A 17,993-nucleotide genomic window follows, 5' to 3' on the forward strand; every position below is an offset into this window, starting at 1 on the left:
CTAGATTTATTTTTTCTATGTAGCTTTAATTTTTGTAACCTTTAACAAATTTCTCCCTATACCCCTACCCTCTCCCCATCCCCCTGTTCTCCGCCCATCCTCCGCCCTTCTCACCCTCAAGTATCCTCTGTTCTAGTTTTTACTTCTATGATTTTCAACTTTTTGTTTTTTGACTCTCACATATTATTGACACATGTAGTGTTTCACTTTCTGTTCCTGACTTATTTCACTTAACATAATGTCCTTCATTTCCTTCCATGTTGCTGTGAATGGTAGGATTTTATTCTTTTTTAGAGCTGAATAGTATTCCATTGTATATAAATACCACATTTTCTTTATCCATTCATCTGTTTTTGGACACCCAGGTTGAGTCCATATCTTGGCTGTTGTGAATAGTGCTGCAATAAACATGCAGTGCAGGTGCCTCTTTGATACACTCATTTCCTTTCCTTTGTATAAATGCTCATTAATGGGTTTGCTGGATCATATGGTAGTCTAGTTGTAGTTTTTTTGAGTACCTTCAATACTGTTCTCCATAGTGACTGTACTAGTTTACATCCCCAAATTTGGTTCCACCTTTAACTTAGTTTAATTCTGAGTTGGAATAGTTTCTTTTGGTGATGATGATGCTTTGTTTTTTAAAAAAAGAAAACTTGGAGTTGACCGGGCGAGGTGGCTCACACGTGTAATCTGAGCATGTTAGGAGGCCAAGGTGGGTAGATCACCTGAGGTCAGAAGTTTGATACCAGCCTGGCCAGCATGGTGAAACCCCATCTCTACTAAAAATACAAAAGATTAGCCAAGTATAATGGCACATGCCTATAATCCCACCTACTTGGGAGGCTGAGGGAGGAGGATCGCTTGAACCCGGGAAGCAGAGGTTCCAGTGAGCCAAGATCACACCATTGCACTCCAGCCTGGGTGACAAGAGTGAAACTCCATCTCCAAAAAAGAAAAAACTTGGAGTGAAGAAAGTTAGAAATGCCTTGTGTTAAGACTAGTCATTTCAGGTGTTTTCCTGAAATAGCTTTTGTAATATGTCTAGATAATATAGCCAGTAGCATAATTGTCTTAATCCTGATATATATGTGCTTGATCATAACTACTTCTTTATCTAAAGAACTGGGCAACAGTTTTCACTGTTGGTGTGTTATTTAATTATATTACTGATTCTGTATTTAATAAAGACTAAAACCATCTATCCTGTGTTTTAGCTACAAGATACCAGCTAGCCTTTATTTGCTTCAAATGATGGTAAATGAAGTAATTCTCAAAGGAAATTTTGCTCAAAATAGTCTCAAAGACTATTGCTGTTGGCAAACTAAGGAAAATAATAAAGCTCTTCAGAAAAATTTTACAGAAGAAATTTTGCAAATGAGTACTACCCACAATCATTTCAGTTTGTCTCCATTCTCCCAGGTGCATGTCAGGAAACTAAAATCTTCATTCTTCACTATTTACCTTATTTATCTTATTTAAAGATAAATTAAATATATTGAGCAAGTGCCTATTTGTAAAACTACCATATCATTGCTGTTTCAAGGAAATATTTTCCGTTTATTTTTCTGATTCATCTACCTATTGTTAATAGGTATATAGTTTTTTCTATTTTTTATTTGATCTATCATTTTGACTTATAGAGTATCTCTGGCTTTTTATTATAACCTGTTTGTATTTTTGTGCTAAGAGTGGCTTAATTTATGAAGGCCATCAAAGGGTAAAAATAGTCACCTTATTGGCACATAGTTCCTGCTACAGGAAATAATTTGGTTAAAATAAATGTCATTTTGAGTAATTTTTAGGACAACTCCCAGTCTTAGGCAAACTTGGGTGTGCCCTCACCTATGACTTAGTCAGAAAAAGGAAATGGGGGAGTTTAGACACAGAACAGTTGAAAGGCGCCCAGACATATCTCAGAGCAGTGTTAACATGATGACTACACAATTTGGATTGCAAACCCAGAAACACCCTTCAGGTTAAATCCACTGAACAATTGTAATTTTTACAGGCAAAACTAGTTTCGTTCTAGTAGGTTCATGGACCAGTATACTCCCAGATTTGCCTTTGTTCTAGTTTTTTGTTTTTTGTTTTTTGTTTTTTTGAGATGGAATCATGCTCAGTTGCCCAGGCTGGAGTGCAGTGGTGTGATGTCGGCTCACTGCAACCTCCACCTCCTGGATTCAAGGAGTTCTCTGCCTGAGCCTCCTGAGTAGCTGGGATTACAGGTGCCCACTATCACACCCAGCTAATTTTTTTGTATTTTTAGTAGAGACAGGGTTTTACCATCTTGGCCAGGCTGGTCTTGAACTCCTGAACTCATGTTCCACCTGCCTTGGCCTCCCAAAGTGCTGAGATTACAGGTGTGAGACACCATGCCCAGCCTTGTTTTAGTTTTTATATGTATTAATAAAAGATTGGCAGGTTCTTGGAGGTTAGTCTTCAGATTACCAAATAAGTCTCAAGAATTGCCCATAATTTTTTAATTATAATAAATGAAAAATAAAAATCTAAGTTGAACTTCTAGGGAACTACACAGACTTGTTTCTACTCATCTAAAGTATAGGAGGGTGTTCAAAGGAAGACTCCTGGCTTGTCTCGAAAGTACACATGCATCATGTATGGCAGCTTAGAAGGCAAGAAAGTATATTATACAACAGAGCGAGTTAATTCTTTTTTGAGGTGGAGTTTTGCTCTTGTGTGGAGTGCAATGGCATGATCTCAGCTCACTGCAACTTCCGCTTCCTGGGTTCAAGCCATTCTCCTGCCTTAGCCTCTGGAGTAGCTGAGATTACAGGCGCATGCCACCATGCTCGGCTAATTTTTGTATTTTCAGTAGAAACAGGGTTTCACCATGTTGGTCAGGCTGCTCTCAAACCCCTGACCTGAGATGATCCACCCGCCTTGGCCTCCTAAAGTGCGGGATTACAGGTGTGAGCTGCCACGCCCAGCTGAGTTAATTCTTTTTAAAGGAAAAGTCATTTATATTTTCTTCTTTAAAACCATACCTAGTCTGCCAGAGTTATCTGAGATGTTTTTCTATTTCTCTTTATAGGACATAGTCCCTGGCAATTCCAAATAACTTGTTTAAAACTATCATACCTTGTTTTAGAACAAGAAAGTTAGAATTATAGAATATTGAGAAGCAAGAACATAAGTTCTCAAAGCATCAAGACTATAACCTTTTTCTTGGGGCAGTAGTGTGTTGTGTCTTTAGCCACTGATAAACCCAGGCATTCATTTTTTATTTTATTTTATTTGTTTATTTATTTATTTTTGAGACAGAGTCTCGCTCTGTCCCCCAGGCTGGAGTGCAGTGGCACAATCTTGGCTCACTGCAACCTCTGCCTCCCGGGTTCAAGCAGTCCTCCTGCCTCAGCACTCCCTAGTAGCTGGGATTACAGGCACGCCCCACCATGCCCAGCTATTTTTTGTATTTTTAGTAGAGACAGGGTTTCACCATGTTGGCCAGTCTGGTCTTGAACTCCTTACTTCAGATGATCCACCCACCTCGGCCTCCCAAAGTGCTGGGATTACAGGCATGAGCCACTGTACCCGGCCTAGTTTTTTAGAACTATAAACATTAAAATACGAGGTTCTCAACATTTTCTGTTCCTGCACACCTGAGAGATACAAGGTATTCACATTAGTGACTATAGCTGGGAATCAGAATCTTGAAGGAGGGGTGTTGGTATGATTAAAGAGAAAAATAGATAATGTGATAACCCTTACCCATCTTTTCCTCTAGAGTCACTGGAGTAGATTTAGATAATGACCAAGGTTCTTCTAGTTCTAAAATTCTATTATTTCTCTGCTCTTCTTTCCATGCCACCTTCATACCTGCTTCTCCATAATGATAGGGCCCAATTTTTCCTAAGAGAGAGTGTGACAGCAATCTAATAAACCAACTTACTGCAGAACTGTTATTCCTACTTTGTCTTATGTGCAAGAACAACATATATACATGTGGCAGGGGGCGGGGGGAAAGATAAGGTCTTGCCCTGTCACCCCGGCTGGAGTGCAGTGGCATCATCATAGCTCACTGAAGCCTCTAACTCTTGGGCTTAAGGGAACGTCTTGCCTTAGCCTCCTGAGTAGCTGGGACTACAGATGCATGCACCACTATGCCTACCTAATTTTTAAAATGTTTCGTAGAGATGCAGTCTCACTATGTTGCTCAGGCTGGTCTCAAACTCTGGCCTCGTGATCCTCCCGCCTCACCTCCCCAAAATGCTGGGATTACAGGCAGGAGCCACTGCACCCAACCCCAGTATCCGTTATTTAGATGGGAAGTAAGATAAGTTTAAAGTAAAAACTGGGAATTCACTTGCTGGTATGTTTGGGGAAAATGTTCTAGAATAGGAGCATTTCAAATTTTTCTTTTTCAAACAAAATTAAGGAAAAAAATCCCCTGAAAATAAAATTTTAAATGTTCAAATAGCATTCAAAACTTTTGTGGCAGAAATCAGGTTTCTACCTTACTTCCTTAATTAAAGTATGTAGTGTATACTCCAGTATACATCAGAAGCTGAAATTTGTTAAGTATTCTGATTGTTTCTTTGTGTCTGGAATGCTTGAAGTGTTAGATTTAATTAAGTGATATATAAAACATATATGTGGACTATGGAAGATATTTGAATTTTGTGTAAAACAACAATAATAGGATATAAAAATATCTGAGATTTATTGTTAGACAAAATTACAGGTACTTTTATGTAATCTGTTGCATACATCATAACTGTAGAAAATGTTAAAGTTCAGTTAGAGGTTAGAGAAAATAAAGGGTTAACTTTTTTCCCATGTTCACATACTGTTGGTCTAAAATTATTTTTATTACCCCAGGTACATTCAAGGAACCCAGAATCCTCAGCATCTCAAGAGATTTAGTCTTTGAGGAAAGTGGAGCTTACTCTTCTGTTTTTAGCTCTTAGTGCTTTTCAACCCTTTAAAATAAGCAAGTGATTTGACTGTTAAATGGTGATTGTCCATGTCTCTTGCATTAGGAACTTGGCTTATTGCCACTAATTTTATTTAAGATTACTAAAGAAATTGATATTTATGAAAGCTGATTTAGTCAGTGTATCTTAAAGTCAAACTAGAACATATCTGCTAATAGCAATAAGTGTTTTATTTGTCTTGACTTTGAGCTGCTGTAGCCATAAGTTTTTTTGTGTCATTAAAATGTTCATTTGTCATTAAAAATTCCTCATGTCACAGCCCTGAATCATCCTTCTACTTTATGAAACTATTGCTTGGTCAAATTTTTGTGATTATTATTTTTTTAATTTACTTTTTATTGTGGCAAAATATATACAATACAGAAGTTACCATTTTAACCATGTTTAAGTATACAATTCAGTGGCATTAATTACATTCACAGTGTTGTACACCCATTACCACTATCTATTTCCAAAATTTCTCATCACTTCAAACATAAACTCTGTACTCTTTAAGCAATAACATTCCATACCCTCTTTCACCTAGCCCCTGGTAACCTCTAATCTACTTTCCGTCTTCATAAATTTGCCCTTTCTCAACATTTTATATAAATTGAATCATATATTTATCTTTTTATGTTTGATTTGTTTTCCTTAGCATAATGTTTTCAAGGTTTATCTATGTCATCACATGTATCAGAATTTCATAACTTTTTATAGCTGAATAATTTTCCATTGTAGGTATATATTACATTTTGTTGATTCATTCATCTGTGGGAGTATACTTGGTAACCTTTTGGCTATTATGAATAATTTCACCATAAACTTTGTGGTAAAGTGTCTGTTTGAGTCCCTGTTTTCAATTATTTTGGAAGTATAATTAGGAGTGCAATTGCTGATGGTGATTATGTTTAACTTTTTGAGGAATGTGATCATTCTTTATACTAGTTCATTCTTTTTTATTATCTTCACATCAATATTTCATAAGTTTTTTTAATTTTTTGCTTATTTCCTTGGTTGACTTTTGTTGCTGATTTTAAAGAAATTATTTGTTTTGATCATTCATTTTTTTCTTTTCTTTTCAATTGTTTGTTTTTCAGACCTGAGTCAGAACTTCATCACAGGGGAACACAGCCAGCTGTTAGGTATAGTATTACTGTGGGGATTGACTCTCTCCAAAGTCACCCTTAACTCATTTATTCTAACAGACATTATTCCCTACTCTGATTCTGTTATCTATTCCCTCGTTTCCTACTTTCCACTCCACAACTTTTTTCCTGCTGTTTCTATTCCCACCTTGGTAAGTTTTAGGAAACTACTTCTATAACTGATTACTAAGACTCAGTTAAATTAAAAGTAATTTTGCATAGTCTGTGGTTAAAAAAATCTAAGAACTAGAACTTTTTTTTTTCAAGATAATTTAGCAAAGAAGATATTATAATACCTTATAATATCTCTGACTTTACAGCTAATTTTCCCTTTTTGTTACTTTTCTTGGCCTTTTTATCACCATTTTGATTATTAAAAAGTACTTCATAAACAGCATGGCCTTAAGCAGTCCTTAGAATTTGGTGTTCCAGTTCCTTATCTATGAACCAAGTTCTGGAAATGAATTTACTTCCTCTAGTTATCACTTCTTTAACCTTCAGTAAGTGTGTAATTTGACAATTTTTTTTTTTTTTTTTGAGACAGAGTCTTGCTCTGTTGCCAGGCTGCAGTACAGTGGCACGATCTTGGCTCACTGCAACCTCTGCCTCCTGGGTCCAAACGATTCTCCTGTCTCAGCCTCCCAAGTAGCTGGGATTACAAGCGTGGGCCACCATGCCCAGCTAATTTTTGTGTTTTTAGTAGAGACGGGGTTTCACCATGTGGGCCAGGATGGTCTCGATCTCCTGACCTCATAATCTGCCCACCTTGACCTCCCAAAGTGCTGGGATTACAGGCATGAGCCACCTCGCCCAGCCTTGACAAGAATTTCACAAGACCTCAGGATTGATAAATTCTCAGAATATAAAAAGAAACGTACTCTGATGAGGCATTCATCCCATATAAAAGGTATATATAAACAAAGTAAAAGTCCTTTGAAGTAGCTCTTCTTACCACCTCACTTCCACCTCTTATAAGTAGTTGCTGTTGACAGTTTCTTGGGAATTCTTCTAGAAGTTTTTAATTATAAACTTTTATGTTATATATCATTATCTTTTTTCCTTTATATATCAATGGTGTTATAGTAAATAGATTGTTCTGTTACACAGACTTCTTCTTTTTACTTAACATTTTACCTTGGACATCTTATATCAGTATGTAAAGATCTGCTTCAAGGGCCAGGCACAGTGGCTCACACCTGTAATCCCAGCACTTTGGGAGACCGAGGCAGGCAGATCACCTGAGATCGGGAGTTCGAGACCAGCCTGACCAACATGGAGGAAAACCCATTTCTACTAAAAATACAAAAATTGGCCGAGCGTGGTAGCACATGCCTGTAATCTCAGCTGCTTAGGAGACTGAGACAGGAGAATCACTTGAACCCAGGAGGCAGAGGTTTCGGTGAGCCAAGATCGTGCCATTTCACTCCAGCCTGGGCAATAAGAGCAAAACTCCCATATAAAAAAAAAAGATCTACTTCATTCCTTTGTGGTGGAAGAGTATTTTATTGTGCTCCTACACTATAATTTTATTCAGCCAGTTCTCATGAGCATTTATTTCCAAGTATGTTACTGTTATAAGTTATATTGCGATCAATGTCTTGTACTTATATTCCTGCAATCTTAATGCCAGTATATATGTAGGGTAAATTCCTGATAGTGGAATTCCTTACTCAAAAGATGCATACATTTTTTAAAAGATATATCAGCTTAAACTCTCACCACTGTATACTTGACTCCCTATAATTAAAAAAAAATAGGTAGGCCGGGCACGGTGGCTCACGCCTGTAATCCTAGCACTTTGGGAGGCTGAGGTGGGTGGATCACGAGGTCAAGAGATTGAGACCATCCTGGTCAACATGGTGAAACCCCGTCTCTACTAAAAATACAAAAAATTAGCTGGGCATGGTGGCACGTGCCTGTAATCCCAGCTACTCAGGAGGCTGAGGCAGGAGAATTGCCTGAACCCAGGAGGCGGAGGTTGCAGTGAGCCGAGATCGCGCCATTGCACTCCAGCCTGGGTAACAAGAGCGAAACTCCGTCTCAAAAAAAAAAAAAAAAAAAGGTGTTATTAATCTAAAATAGTTTCTTTACCTAAAAGGTAAAAATGGCATCTCTAGTTTTTTTATTTATACTTCCTTCAGTATATGTGAGGTTAATTAATTTTTGGTATATTATTTAGTATATTAACACTCGTGTGTGTATGTGTATGCTTTGATTTGGGGCTTATTTTGATCACTGCTGAGCTCTTAGCTATTTAAATATATGTAAAGCAGCTATGGAAAAATAAGCTATCAAAAAGTCCAAAGTAGGGAAAGTGGAGGATTTGTTGAATAAGCTGGGATACTCGTTTTTTGCTCTTTCTGTGTTAAAGACTTAGAATAGTTCTTGAGTTAATGAGACCATAGCCCTCATTCCTGTAGTGAATTTATGTGCTAGAATAGTACCTGACATCCTAGGCACTTAATAAATATTTGTTAAGTAAATGGTTTGACATAAATATAGAAATCTAATCACTAAGGTCCTGGCCGTGTGATGTTAGGGTATTTTTTTTTTTTTTTGAGACAGATTCTCGCTCTGTCACCCAGGCTGGAGTGCAGTGGCACAATCTCAGCTCACTGCAACCACTGCCTCTCAGGTACAAGCTATTCTTCTGTCTCAGCCTTCCAAGTAGCTGGGACTATAGGCACCTGCCCCCACGCCCAGCTAATTTTTGTATTTTTAGTAGAGACGGGGTTTTACCATATTGGTCAGTCTGGTCTCAAACTCCTGACCTCACGTGATCCACCCATGTCAGCCTCCCAAAGTGCTGGGATTACAAGCGTGAGCCACCATGCCCGGCCACTTTTTTATACTTTTATGTTGTATAGTTTCTTTACATTGTTCAAAAATAGTCTTCTATATATAAAAATTTTATATTTGGATCAGGGATGATTAAGCTTTTATTGAAAAATTTTGCCAGACCATGTAAAGAACATCTTTCCCCTAAATTATGAGAGTGTTTCTATCGCTGATACATACATGACAGCAGAGATGCTTGAGAATAGTTCATTACCATCAAGAACACATGTACAATGGAGGCAGCTTAACTGATGAAATGGACAGTCAGAAGTTGATACAGTTCCAGTATTACCAAGCTGGATTTTGATCCCGACTAACCACCTGCAATAAAGGATACATGGGGAATTGTAGGCAAAAAGAAATAGCTTTGATTGTGAATGAAGAGCTATCTTAGTCATTTTTAGCCAAAAAATTTTAATAGTATTTGCAAAGAGACTACTTTAAACATTAATCTTATTTGGCAGCCTACAGTTGCATTCAATTTTTAGCCAACTTGAGGATTTATCCAGTCTTTTGGCCAGATTCTCAGGTTAGTCCATCCTGTCACCCTGAGTTCTCTCTCCTGGGTTCATGGAGTCAGATCATATTTTCCTTTTTTTTCATGCTCTGAAGAACTATCATCTTCTGTTTTCCATCTTAAGTATCTTTGTCTTAGCTGTAGCCTCAAAATCTTTAAAAGGCTGGTTTATTAAAATAAATTTTGGAGTTTGCAAAAGAATGAAAGATTTTTTTTGTTGAATTTTCTAACCATCTGATAAGTTACTCAGAAAAGGCATTATAAGCTTGAACATTCAAGCTTATATGCTTGAATGTTCAAATTCCTAATAGTGGAATTCCTTATATAATGCTTGAATGTTCAAGCTTATAATGCCTTTTCTGAGTAACTTGAACAGTTATAAGCTTGAACATTCAAGCTTATAATGCCTTTTCTGAGTGACTTATCAGATGGTTAGAAAATAACATCCAGCTCTCCCTAAAAACCTTGTTTAGAGTAATTTGGCCCGGTAGGTGAAAAACTGGTTCAATTGCCTTGACTGCTTAATTCAATTTGTAATAACATCTTTCAGACCTTTCCTGTTGAATTGGATATATAATAGCACTTTCCAGGCCTTCTAAATGTTTTTACTGTCAATAGGGCACTGTTATTTTAATGTTTCCACTGACTCATCAGGCCTCTTGCAAAACTTAGGGTCAGGCTGAGGAGATATGTAGGAGAATAAAACTGCTATTGTAATAATGAATCAAGCTGTACACCTGTGAGTTATGAACTTTGTGTCTGTGTGTCTGTGTGTGTGTCTGTGTGTGTGTCTGTGTGTGTGTGTGTGTGTAGCTTTCTACTTAACAATTGTTAGAAGGCTAGCAAGCAAACAAGCCTTGGGTCCAGGCATTATTAGAAGTTTTATCAGACAGCCTAGGAAAAATAATTCTCGTCTTCTGCAGTCAGTCTCTCGTGGAATAGAAAACCAAATAACCACTACCTCAGTTTTGAGACTTTTGCAACCTTAATACCAAAACTTAAGAACGGCAATATGAGATTAAAAAAAAATAATAGTATAGGCCAACCTTACTTAGAATCATATCTACAATCCTGAACAAAATATTTGCAATCCGAATCAAGCAACTTTTTTTTTTTAATTACCCCCATCGTCAAGTTTGGTTTCTGCTAGAAATACATGGTTGGTTTAATATTGAAAGTCAATTTATATAATACACCATATTTACAAATTAAAAGAAAAACATTGTATAATCATCTTAATAGATGTTAAAAAAGCATTTTATTTGAATCATACCTGATATGGTTTGGCTATGTCCCCACCCAAATCTCATCTGACTTGTAATTCCCATAATCCCCACTTTTTGTGGGAGGTAACTGAATCATGGAGACAGTTTCCTCTGTGCTGTTCTTAAGATTGTGAGTGAGTCTCACCAGATCTGATAGTTTTTTAAATGTTGGGCATTTCCCCTGCTTGCACTTATTCTCTCTCCTGCTGCCCTAGGAAGTGGTGCCTTCCACTATGATTATAAGTCTTCTGAGGCTTCCCCAAGCCATGCTGCACTTCGAGTCATAAACCTCTTTTCTTTTTTTTCTTTCTTTTTTTTTGTGGGGCGTGGAGGGTGGGACAGAGTCTTACTCTGTCACCCAGGCCGGAGTGCAGTGGCATGATCTCGGCTTACTGCCACCTCTGCCTCCCAGGTTCAAGTGATTCTCCTTCCTCAGTCTCCCAGGTAACTGGGCTTACTGGCACCCACCACCACACCCAGCTAATTTTTTTGTTTTCAGTGGAGATGGGGTTTCACCATGTTGGCCAGTCTAGTCTCAAACTCCGGGCCTCAAGTTATCTGCCTGCCTCGTCCTCCCAAAGTGCTGGGATTAGAGGTGTGAGCCACTGTACTCAGCCAAACCTCTTTTCTTTATAAATTACCCAGTCTCAAGTATTTCTTCATAGCAGCATGAGAAAGGACTAATATACGAAAAACCCAGTATTTAAGTTCACGATTTCATTATGATAATTTAAAAAACTAGCCAGGCACAATGGCTCATACTTATAGTCCCCATACTTTAGGAGGCTGAGGAGGGAGGTAGGAGGATTGCTTGAAGCCAGGGGTTCAAGATCAGACTGGGCAACATTGCAAGAACCCATCTCTACAAAAAAGCAAAAAATAATTAGCTGGGCACGTTGGCATACACCTGTAGTCCTAGCTACTCTGGAGGCTGCATTAAGTTGTGATGGTGCCACTGCGCTCCTCCAGCCTGGGCAACAGAGTGATACGCTGGTCTCACACACACAAAAAAAACCCCACAACTAATTGGTTACCATTGAAGTATTTAGTGAACCAATTATTCTGAAAACTGGTCAGTAAAGGGAAAGAACTAAGTATTTTTCCTGTTTTTTTTTTTTTTTTTTTTTTTTTGAGATGGAGTTTCGCTCATTACCCAGGCTGGAGTGCAATGGCGCGATCTCGGCTCACCGCAACCTCCGCCTCCTGGGTTCAGGCAATTCTCCTGCCTCAGCCTCCTGAGTAGCTGGGATTACAGGCACGCGCCACCATGCCCAGCTAATTTTTTGTATTAGTAGAGACGGGGTTTCACCATGTTGACCAGGATGGTCTTGATCTCTTGACCTCGTGATCCACCCACCTTGGCCTCCCAAAGTGCTGGGATTACAGGCTTGAGCTACCGCACCCGGCCGCTTTTCCTGTTTTTAACTGAACCACTTGGTAACTAGATTAAAGGAAATGTCTCTATATAGAGGTAATCCAGCTAACAAATGAAGGAACCATATAGAATGAGAATATTACCTTTTGGTAACCACTCATAAACTAATGGAGCTAGGCATTACTCATCAACGATTGCTAATATCTCAAAAGGAAAGACAACCAAATGACAATGACATGTACCTTCTGGCAGATCATAATACCACTGTGAAGTAGTTTTCCTCCCTACCCTCCTAAAGTACTGAATATGATTAAGCTTTTAGATCCAGCTACCAATTTATAGGAATTACAAAAAACAGAACAGGTTGAACACATTGTGTGGATGCTTTCATCAAAACCCAGACCATTAGAAACTCTGTAGGACAAATGGCATGGTTTCCTTAAAAATAAATGGCAAAACAAAGTATAAAATGAAAAATGTAATTTACAGCATTTGAGACAAGCTTTCAGATTCACATAGTCACATAGTACAAACCCAAACCTGTTCCAAGGGAAATTAAGTATCCTTACTGCCCTCCTGCCTAGCTCAGACCAGCAAAGGCCATTTGACAAGATTAGGAAGCTAAAGGAGTAATTGAGATTTATCTGGGGCCCAAATTATAGTGTAAGTGGTCATTGACAAAAGCAACATTGTAGAAGTAATAACGTTACAACAATAAGGTGTTTATAAAGAGTAAGACCTTTGATACACCTTTTTGTGTTCACAAAAAAAAAAAAAAGTATGCCATACAAAACAGAAATATGAAATCTTGAATAGATCTATCTTAACAGTTTTCATTTGAATTATGCGTTGGGAAACCAGTAAGTTTCCCAAAAATATCAGCATTATTTAATAGTAAAATGAGAAAAAGGAATATAATAGTGTCTGGGCACCAGTGGCTCACACCTGTAATCCCAGTGATTTGAGAGGCTGAGGCAGGTGGATCACCTGAGGTCAGGAGTTCCAGACCAGCCTGGCCAACATGGCGAAACCCTATCTCTACTAAAAATACAAAAAATTAGCCCAGAATGGTGGCGGGCGCCTGTAATCCCAGCTACTTGGGAGGCTGAGACAAGAGAATCACTTGAACCCAAGAGGCAGAGGTTGCAGTGTGCTGAGATTGCTCCACTTTGCACTCCAGCCTGGGCAACAGAATGAGACTCCGTCTCAATAAAAAAGGAAGAAACCATAATAGTAATCTGATAGATGATGTAATGCAAAGCGTTACTGAGGCCAGTCTCAGTAGGGATCCTTCAAAGGACTCATTTTAGGATTCTGGATAATCATAAAAGAGTCCTGGAATATGGATTTGGTTCTTAGTTCCTGCAGAGTAAAGATTATTTGCTATTCAGAAACTAGAAGTTCCTTTCCATCTGGTATCTCCTGGGTACACAATAGTGACCCAGACTTTTGAAGGCTGAACTCTAAAGCACTATGGTTTCCCACCAAGGTATTCAAGCCAAGAAGTAATCCATGCCTTTCTATATTACCACTTCTAATTTCATGCCTTTTGGGATAACCCACTTGATGAAAGCTTTATTTCTTGCCTTGGAAACCCTTGACCTTTCATGACTGTCCACACAACCCATGATTGACCAGAAACTCTATGGGAGCCTCCCATTGCACAACACTACCGCAAGTAGACCCCATGAGTAGAAGGCATATGGGAGGCATCATTGGTCTCATAAAATGTAGGCAAAAATCTCCAGGGATGTTCTTCTACCTTCCAAAAAAAAGTAAGCAAGCAAAGGAAGGTGGGCCAGAAACAGCCAGGATCTGGACTGTCTGATGATTATAATGAATAAAATTGTCATAAAAGTTATGTTGATTTCACCTGAAACTTGAGACTAGGGAAGTTCAAACATAGAGGTGCCAGGGATGCAGCAGGGGGAGCCAGAGCTGCTAGGAGGTGGCTTGGACAGCAGGTAGAAGAATGGGACAGGATTGTCCTCATGCAGATTTTCATAACAGCATCATTGTAAAGTTATTAAATAGTAGAGAGGTAGTATGTTGACAACCCTCAAGATAAATGACATGGTCCTGAGTCTGGGATACAAAATTCTATTAAATGTTCAAATCAGTAGAGGATGCAGTTAGGAAGATCAGCAAACTCCTCAAGAATGAAAGCCTGTTTAAAGAGAAGGAAAATAAATGGAACTTCCAGAAAAGAAAAAACATTTATTGATATGAAAAGTTAAACAGTAGCTTAGTAGTAGGTAAATAATGTAAACAAAAAGAACTGCGTCTTAATGAAACTGCAGAATATCTAAGAAAAGATCTTGAAAGCAGCCATAGAGAAAAGACAGTTCATCAAAGGAACAACAGAATGACAGAAAAATTCTCAATAGCAAAATACAAAGCCACAAACACAAACCAGAAAACACAAATAAATGTACACCAAAATTTTGTAGAGACAAGGTTTCACAGTGTTGCTCATGCTGGTCTCAAACTCCTGGCCCCAAGCAGTCTTCCTGCCATGGCCTCCCAAAGTGCCAGGATTATAGGAGAGAGCCACTGTGCCCAGCCTAGAGACATTTCTGACAGTCACTACTGGAGGTGCTACTGGCATCTAATGAGGCCAGGGATGCTCTTAAATATTCTACGTATTCTACAATGCACAGGACAGTTCCCCACAACAAGTAATTATTTGCTCTAAAATTCCGTAGTTCTTGGTTTGAGAAACAGAAAGGAGTTCTAAGGAAGGTACCTCAAGAAAAAATAAAATGATCCTACAAGACTAGTAGTCTGAAATGTAACAAAGCGTAGTGAATAAATGAACTACTAAATTTGTACCTTGACCCAAATCAGTGTTGTCTCTATAAAACAACTCTAATATTTATGGGCTTTTTTTAAAAAAAAGAGACTACTGGAAACATTGGACACCAATATTAGGTAAGTCAGGAAGAGAAAGTTGGAATTGAAGTATTAGAAAGTCTTTGTGTTGTTCAGGAGGATGTCAAGCAATTGTTTAAACTTATTTAACAATTTAAGTAAAATATATAGTAAAATGTCAAGGGTCATCACTAAAAGAACAGAAATAGAGGATGGAAGCTAGAGGGGAAAATGGTATTAGGGAAAAACAAACCAAAATATCCAAAGAGTGAGAGAGAGAGAGACAGGATGAGAATAAATCATAGAGAAAAACAAACAAAAAGATGGTAGAACCCTGTCTAAATATATTAATCACTAAGGTTGATTGACTAAACTTGGTAGTTCAAAAGACAGATTGCCAGACTTTTAAAAATCCAACCCAAACAAACAGATGATAAACTTGGGTTGCTTAAAATGCCAATAAATTTGGAGGTAATTTGATAAGCAAAAAAATTATTACTAAACAATAGGTGTATGTTTAAAATTGTTGTGCCAGCCAGGCCCAGTAGCTCACATCTGTAATCTCAGCACTTTGGGAGGCTGAGGCAGGCCAATGGCTTGAACCCAGTAATACGAAAGCAGCCTGGGCAACATGGCAGAACCTCACAAAAGAATCCAAAAATTAGCTGTTCATGGTGGCATGAGCCTGTAGTCTTAACTACTTGGGAGGCTGAGGTGGGAGGATGTCTTGGGCCCAGGAGGCCAAGGCTGCAGTGAGCCGTGATCGCACCGCTGCACTCCAGCCTGGGCAAAAGAGTGAGACCCTGTCTCAATAATAATAATAATAATGATAAATAAAATTGTCATGCCTTCTTGGTGAATTAAACCTTTTTTTATTATGTGGTTACCTTCTAATCCCTAATAAAATTTTTCTCTTACAAACAAATTTATCTGATATTAATAAAATTATATTAGCTTTCATTTGGTTAGTGTTTCCCTGATAGCTCTTTCCTTAATATTTTCCTAATGTTCAGCTTTTGTATGTCCTTATGTTTCTTATAAATGATATATGTCTTGATTTTGTTGTTTAATCCAGTCTTGTCAATCTTTATGTTTTAAATTTAGTCTATATACATACATTACAGGTATTATTGATATACTTGGACCATTCTGCCATCCTAAATTATTTGTCCTACATTTTCTGCTTCTTTATAATCTCTTCTTAAAAAAAAAAAAAAAAGCTAACTATATTACCCCTGCCTCCCAAATGAACATTAGCACACTCTCACATTACTTTCTCCTTTGCTCCAACCACATCATGTTGTTTCGATCAGAAAAGGAGGGTCTATTCAATAAATGGATTTGGAAGAACTATCCATTAACTAACTTACATGATCTGGCTCTTTTCTGTCTTTCTAAATATGCTCTCCTTTCGTCACTCTCTTTTAGCTATTTTGTCCTTTCTGCTTTATGAATCCACTAAAATTTTTTCTACTTTAAGATCTTTTAAAATTGCTATATTCCCTCTGCCTGAAATGTAGACTTTTCCTTATTATCCTATGCTAGGAGTGTGCTGCAGCCAGCTCCTATCAGCTCACAAGAGCCAGTTATGCAAATCTCTTCCCAAAACCATGTTTATTGTCTTCACATTAGTAGTTGGAAATTGGCCATGCATGAATACTTATGCCACAGAAATTATCAAGTACTCCAAGTCAGGGGGTTTCATTCTTTAGAGGTTGGTTATCAACACACCAATGGCCTTATATGAAGTTGTCATTCCCCTCCCTAGTCAGAGTCTCTCCCAATACCTATTTCATTTTCTTCCTTGAACTTAAACTTCTTGAAATTCTTTTTTTAATTTTATTTTATTTTATTTTATTTTTGAGGTGGAGTTGCACTCTTTCTGCCCAGGCTGGAGTGCGATGGTGTGATCTCGGCTTACCGCAAATTCTGCCTCCCAGGTTCAAGCAATTCTCCTGCCTCAGCCTCCCGAGTAGCTGGGATTACAGGCATGGGCCACCATGCCCAGCTAATTTTGTATTTTTAATAGAGATGGGGTTTTTCCATGTAGATCAGGCTGGTCTCGAACTCTGACCTTAGGTGATCTGCCCGCCTTAGCCTCCCAAAGTGCTGGGATTACAGGCGTGTGCCACTGTACCTGGCGCTTCCTGAAATTCTTTTTGGGTTTGTTTTTATTTTGTCCTGTTTTTTTGTTGCTGCTATTGTTGTTTTTACTTTTTTTCTATCTTCTGTAACTTCAGTATATGCACAATGAAGGCAGTGTCTTTAACTGCCATGTCTACTGCTGTACGCTTGGGACCTAGAACAGTACCCAGTACATCCTAGGAATTTAATAAATATTAGTTGAATAAATTGAATAAATGAATTACTTAGAAGTGGTGATAATTTTAAGCTATGCTCTTTAGAATTTTCTATTCTGGAGCCATTAGAAAGAGGAAAAGAATTATATTTTTCTTTCTTTTTATAACTTTTTATTACTGAAAATATCAAAGGTACGGAAAAGTAGGATAGCATAATGAACTGCTATGAATGCATCATCCAGTTTCAACAATGTTACAAATCTGTTTTTAAGACCCTACCTAATTTTTCCCTAGACTGTTTTAAAGAAAATTCCAGGCATCGTATGATTTTACTTGCCCTTTTAAAAAACTAAGCGATAATTTTCGCTTATTTTTTATTGTTTTAAAAATGCCTTTTTACATTTGATTTGTTGAGTTAGGATCCTAACAGTGTTCACACTTTGCAATTAGTTGATATGTCTTTTAAGTCTCTTTTATGTATAAAAGTTCACCTTTTAAGTTTATGCCATTTATTTGCTTGGAAAAAGTCAGATCATCTTGTAAAATTTCTTACATTCTGAATTTGGTGATTAGATCCTTGTGATGTTTAACATGTTCCCCCTTTGTGTTTTCTTTAAAGTGTTAGATTTTGAGGCTTGATTAGATTCAATTTCCCTTCTTTTGGCAAGAATATATCATAGCTTGTACAGTGTATTTTTCATTGTATTACAGGAGATTGTGTTGTCCTACCTTCGGAGATATTAAG

At 37.8% G+C, this 17,993-nt stretch overlaps 1 protein-coding gene across 6 annotated transcripts in view; it reads left to right on the forward strand.

The window, feature by feature from the left end:
* SLC12A6 (solute carrier family 12 member 6) overlaps positions 1-17,993 on the forward strand; it is a 105,591-nt gene that overhangs the window by 51,597 nt on the left and 36,001 nt on the right. For 5 of the 6 annotated variants that reach the window (XM_064374819.1, XM_012465513.3, XM_064374818.1 and 2 more), the window contains one exon: positions 6,035-6,079. The exons of the other annotated variant lie outside the window; for it this stretch is intronic. In XM_064374819.1, coding sequence (XP_064230889.1) covers positions 6,035-6,079 — 45 coding nt within the window. The remainder of the gene's footprint in view (positions 1-6,034; positions 6,080-17,993) is intronic. 6 annotated transcript variants of the gene reach the window in all.

This window comes from Aotus nancymaae, unplaced genomic scaffold (genome assembly GCF_030222135.1).
Source record: "Aotus nancymaae isolate 86718 unplaced genomic scaffold, 86718_ANA_hifiasm-v0.15.2.pri h1tg000011l, whole genome shotgun sequence".
NCBI lineage: Eukaryota > Metazoa > Chordata > Mammalia > Primates > Aotidae > Aotus > Aotus nancymaae.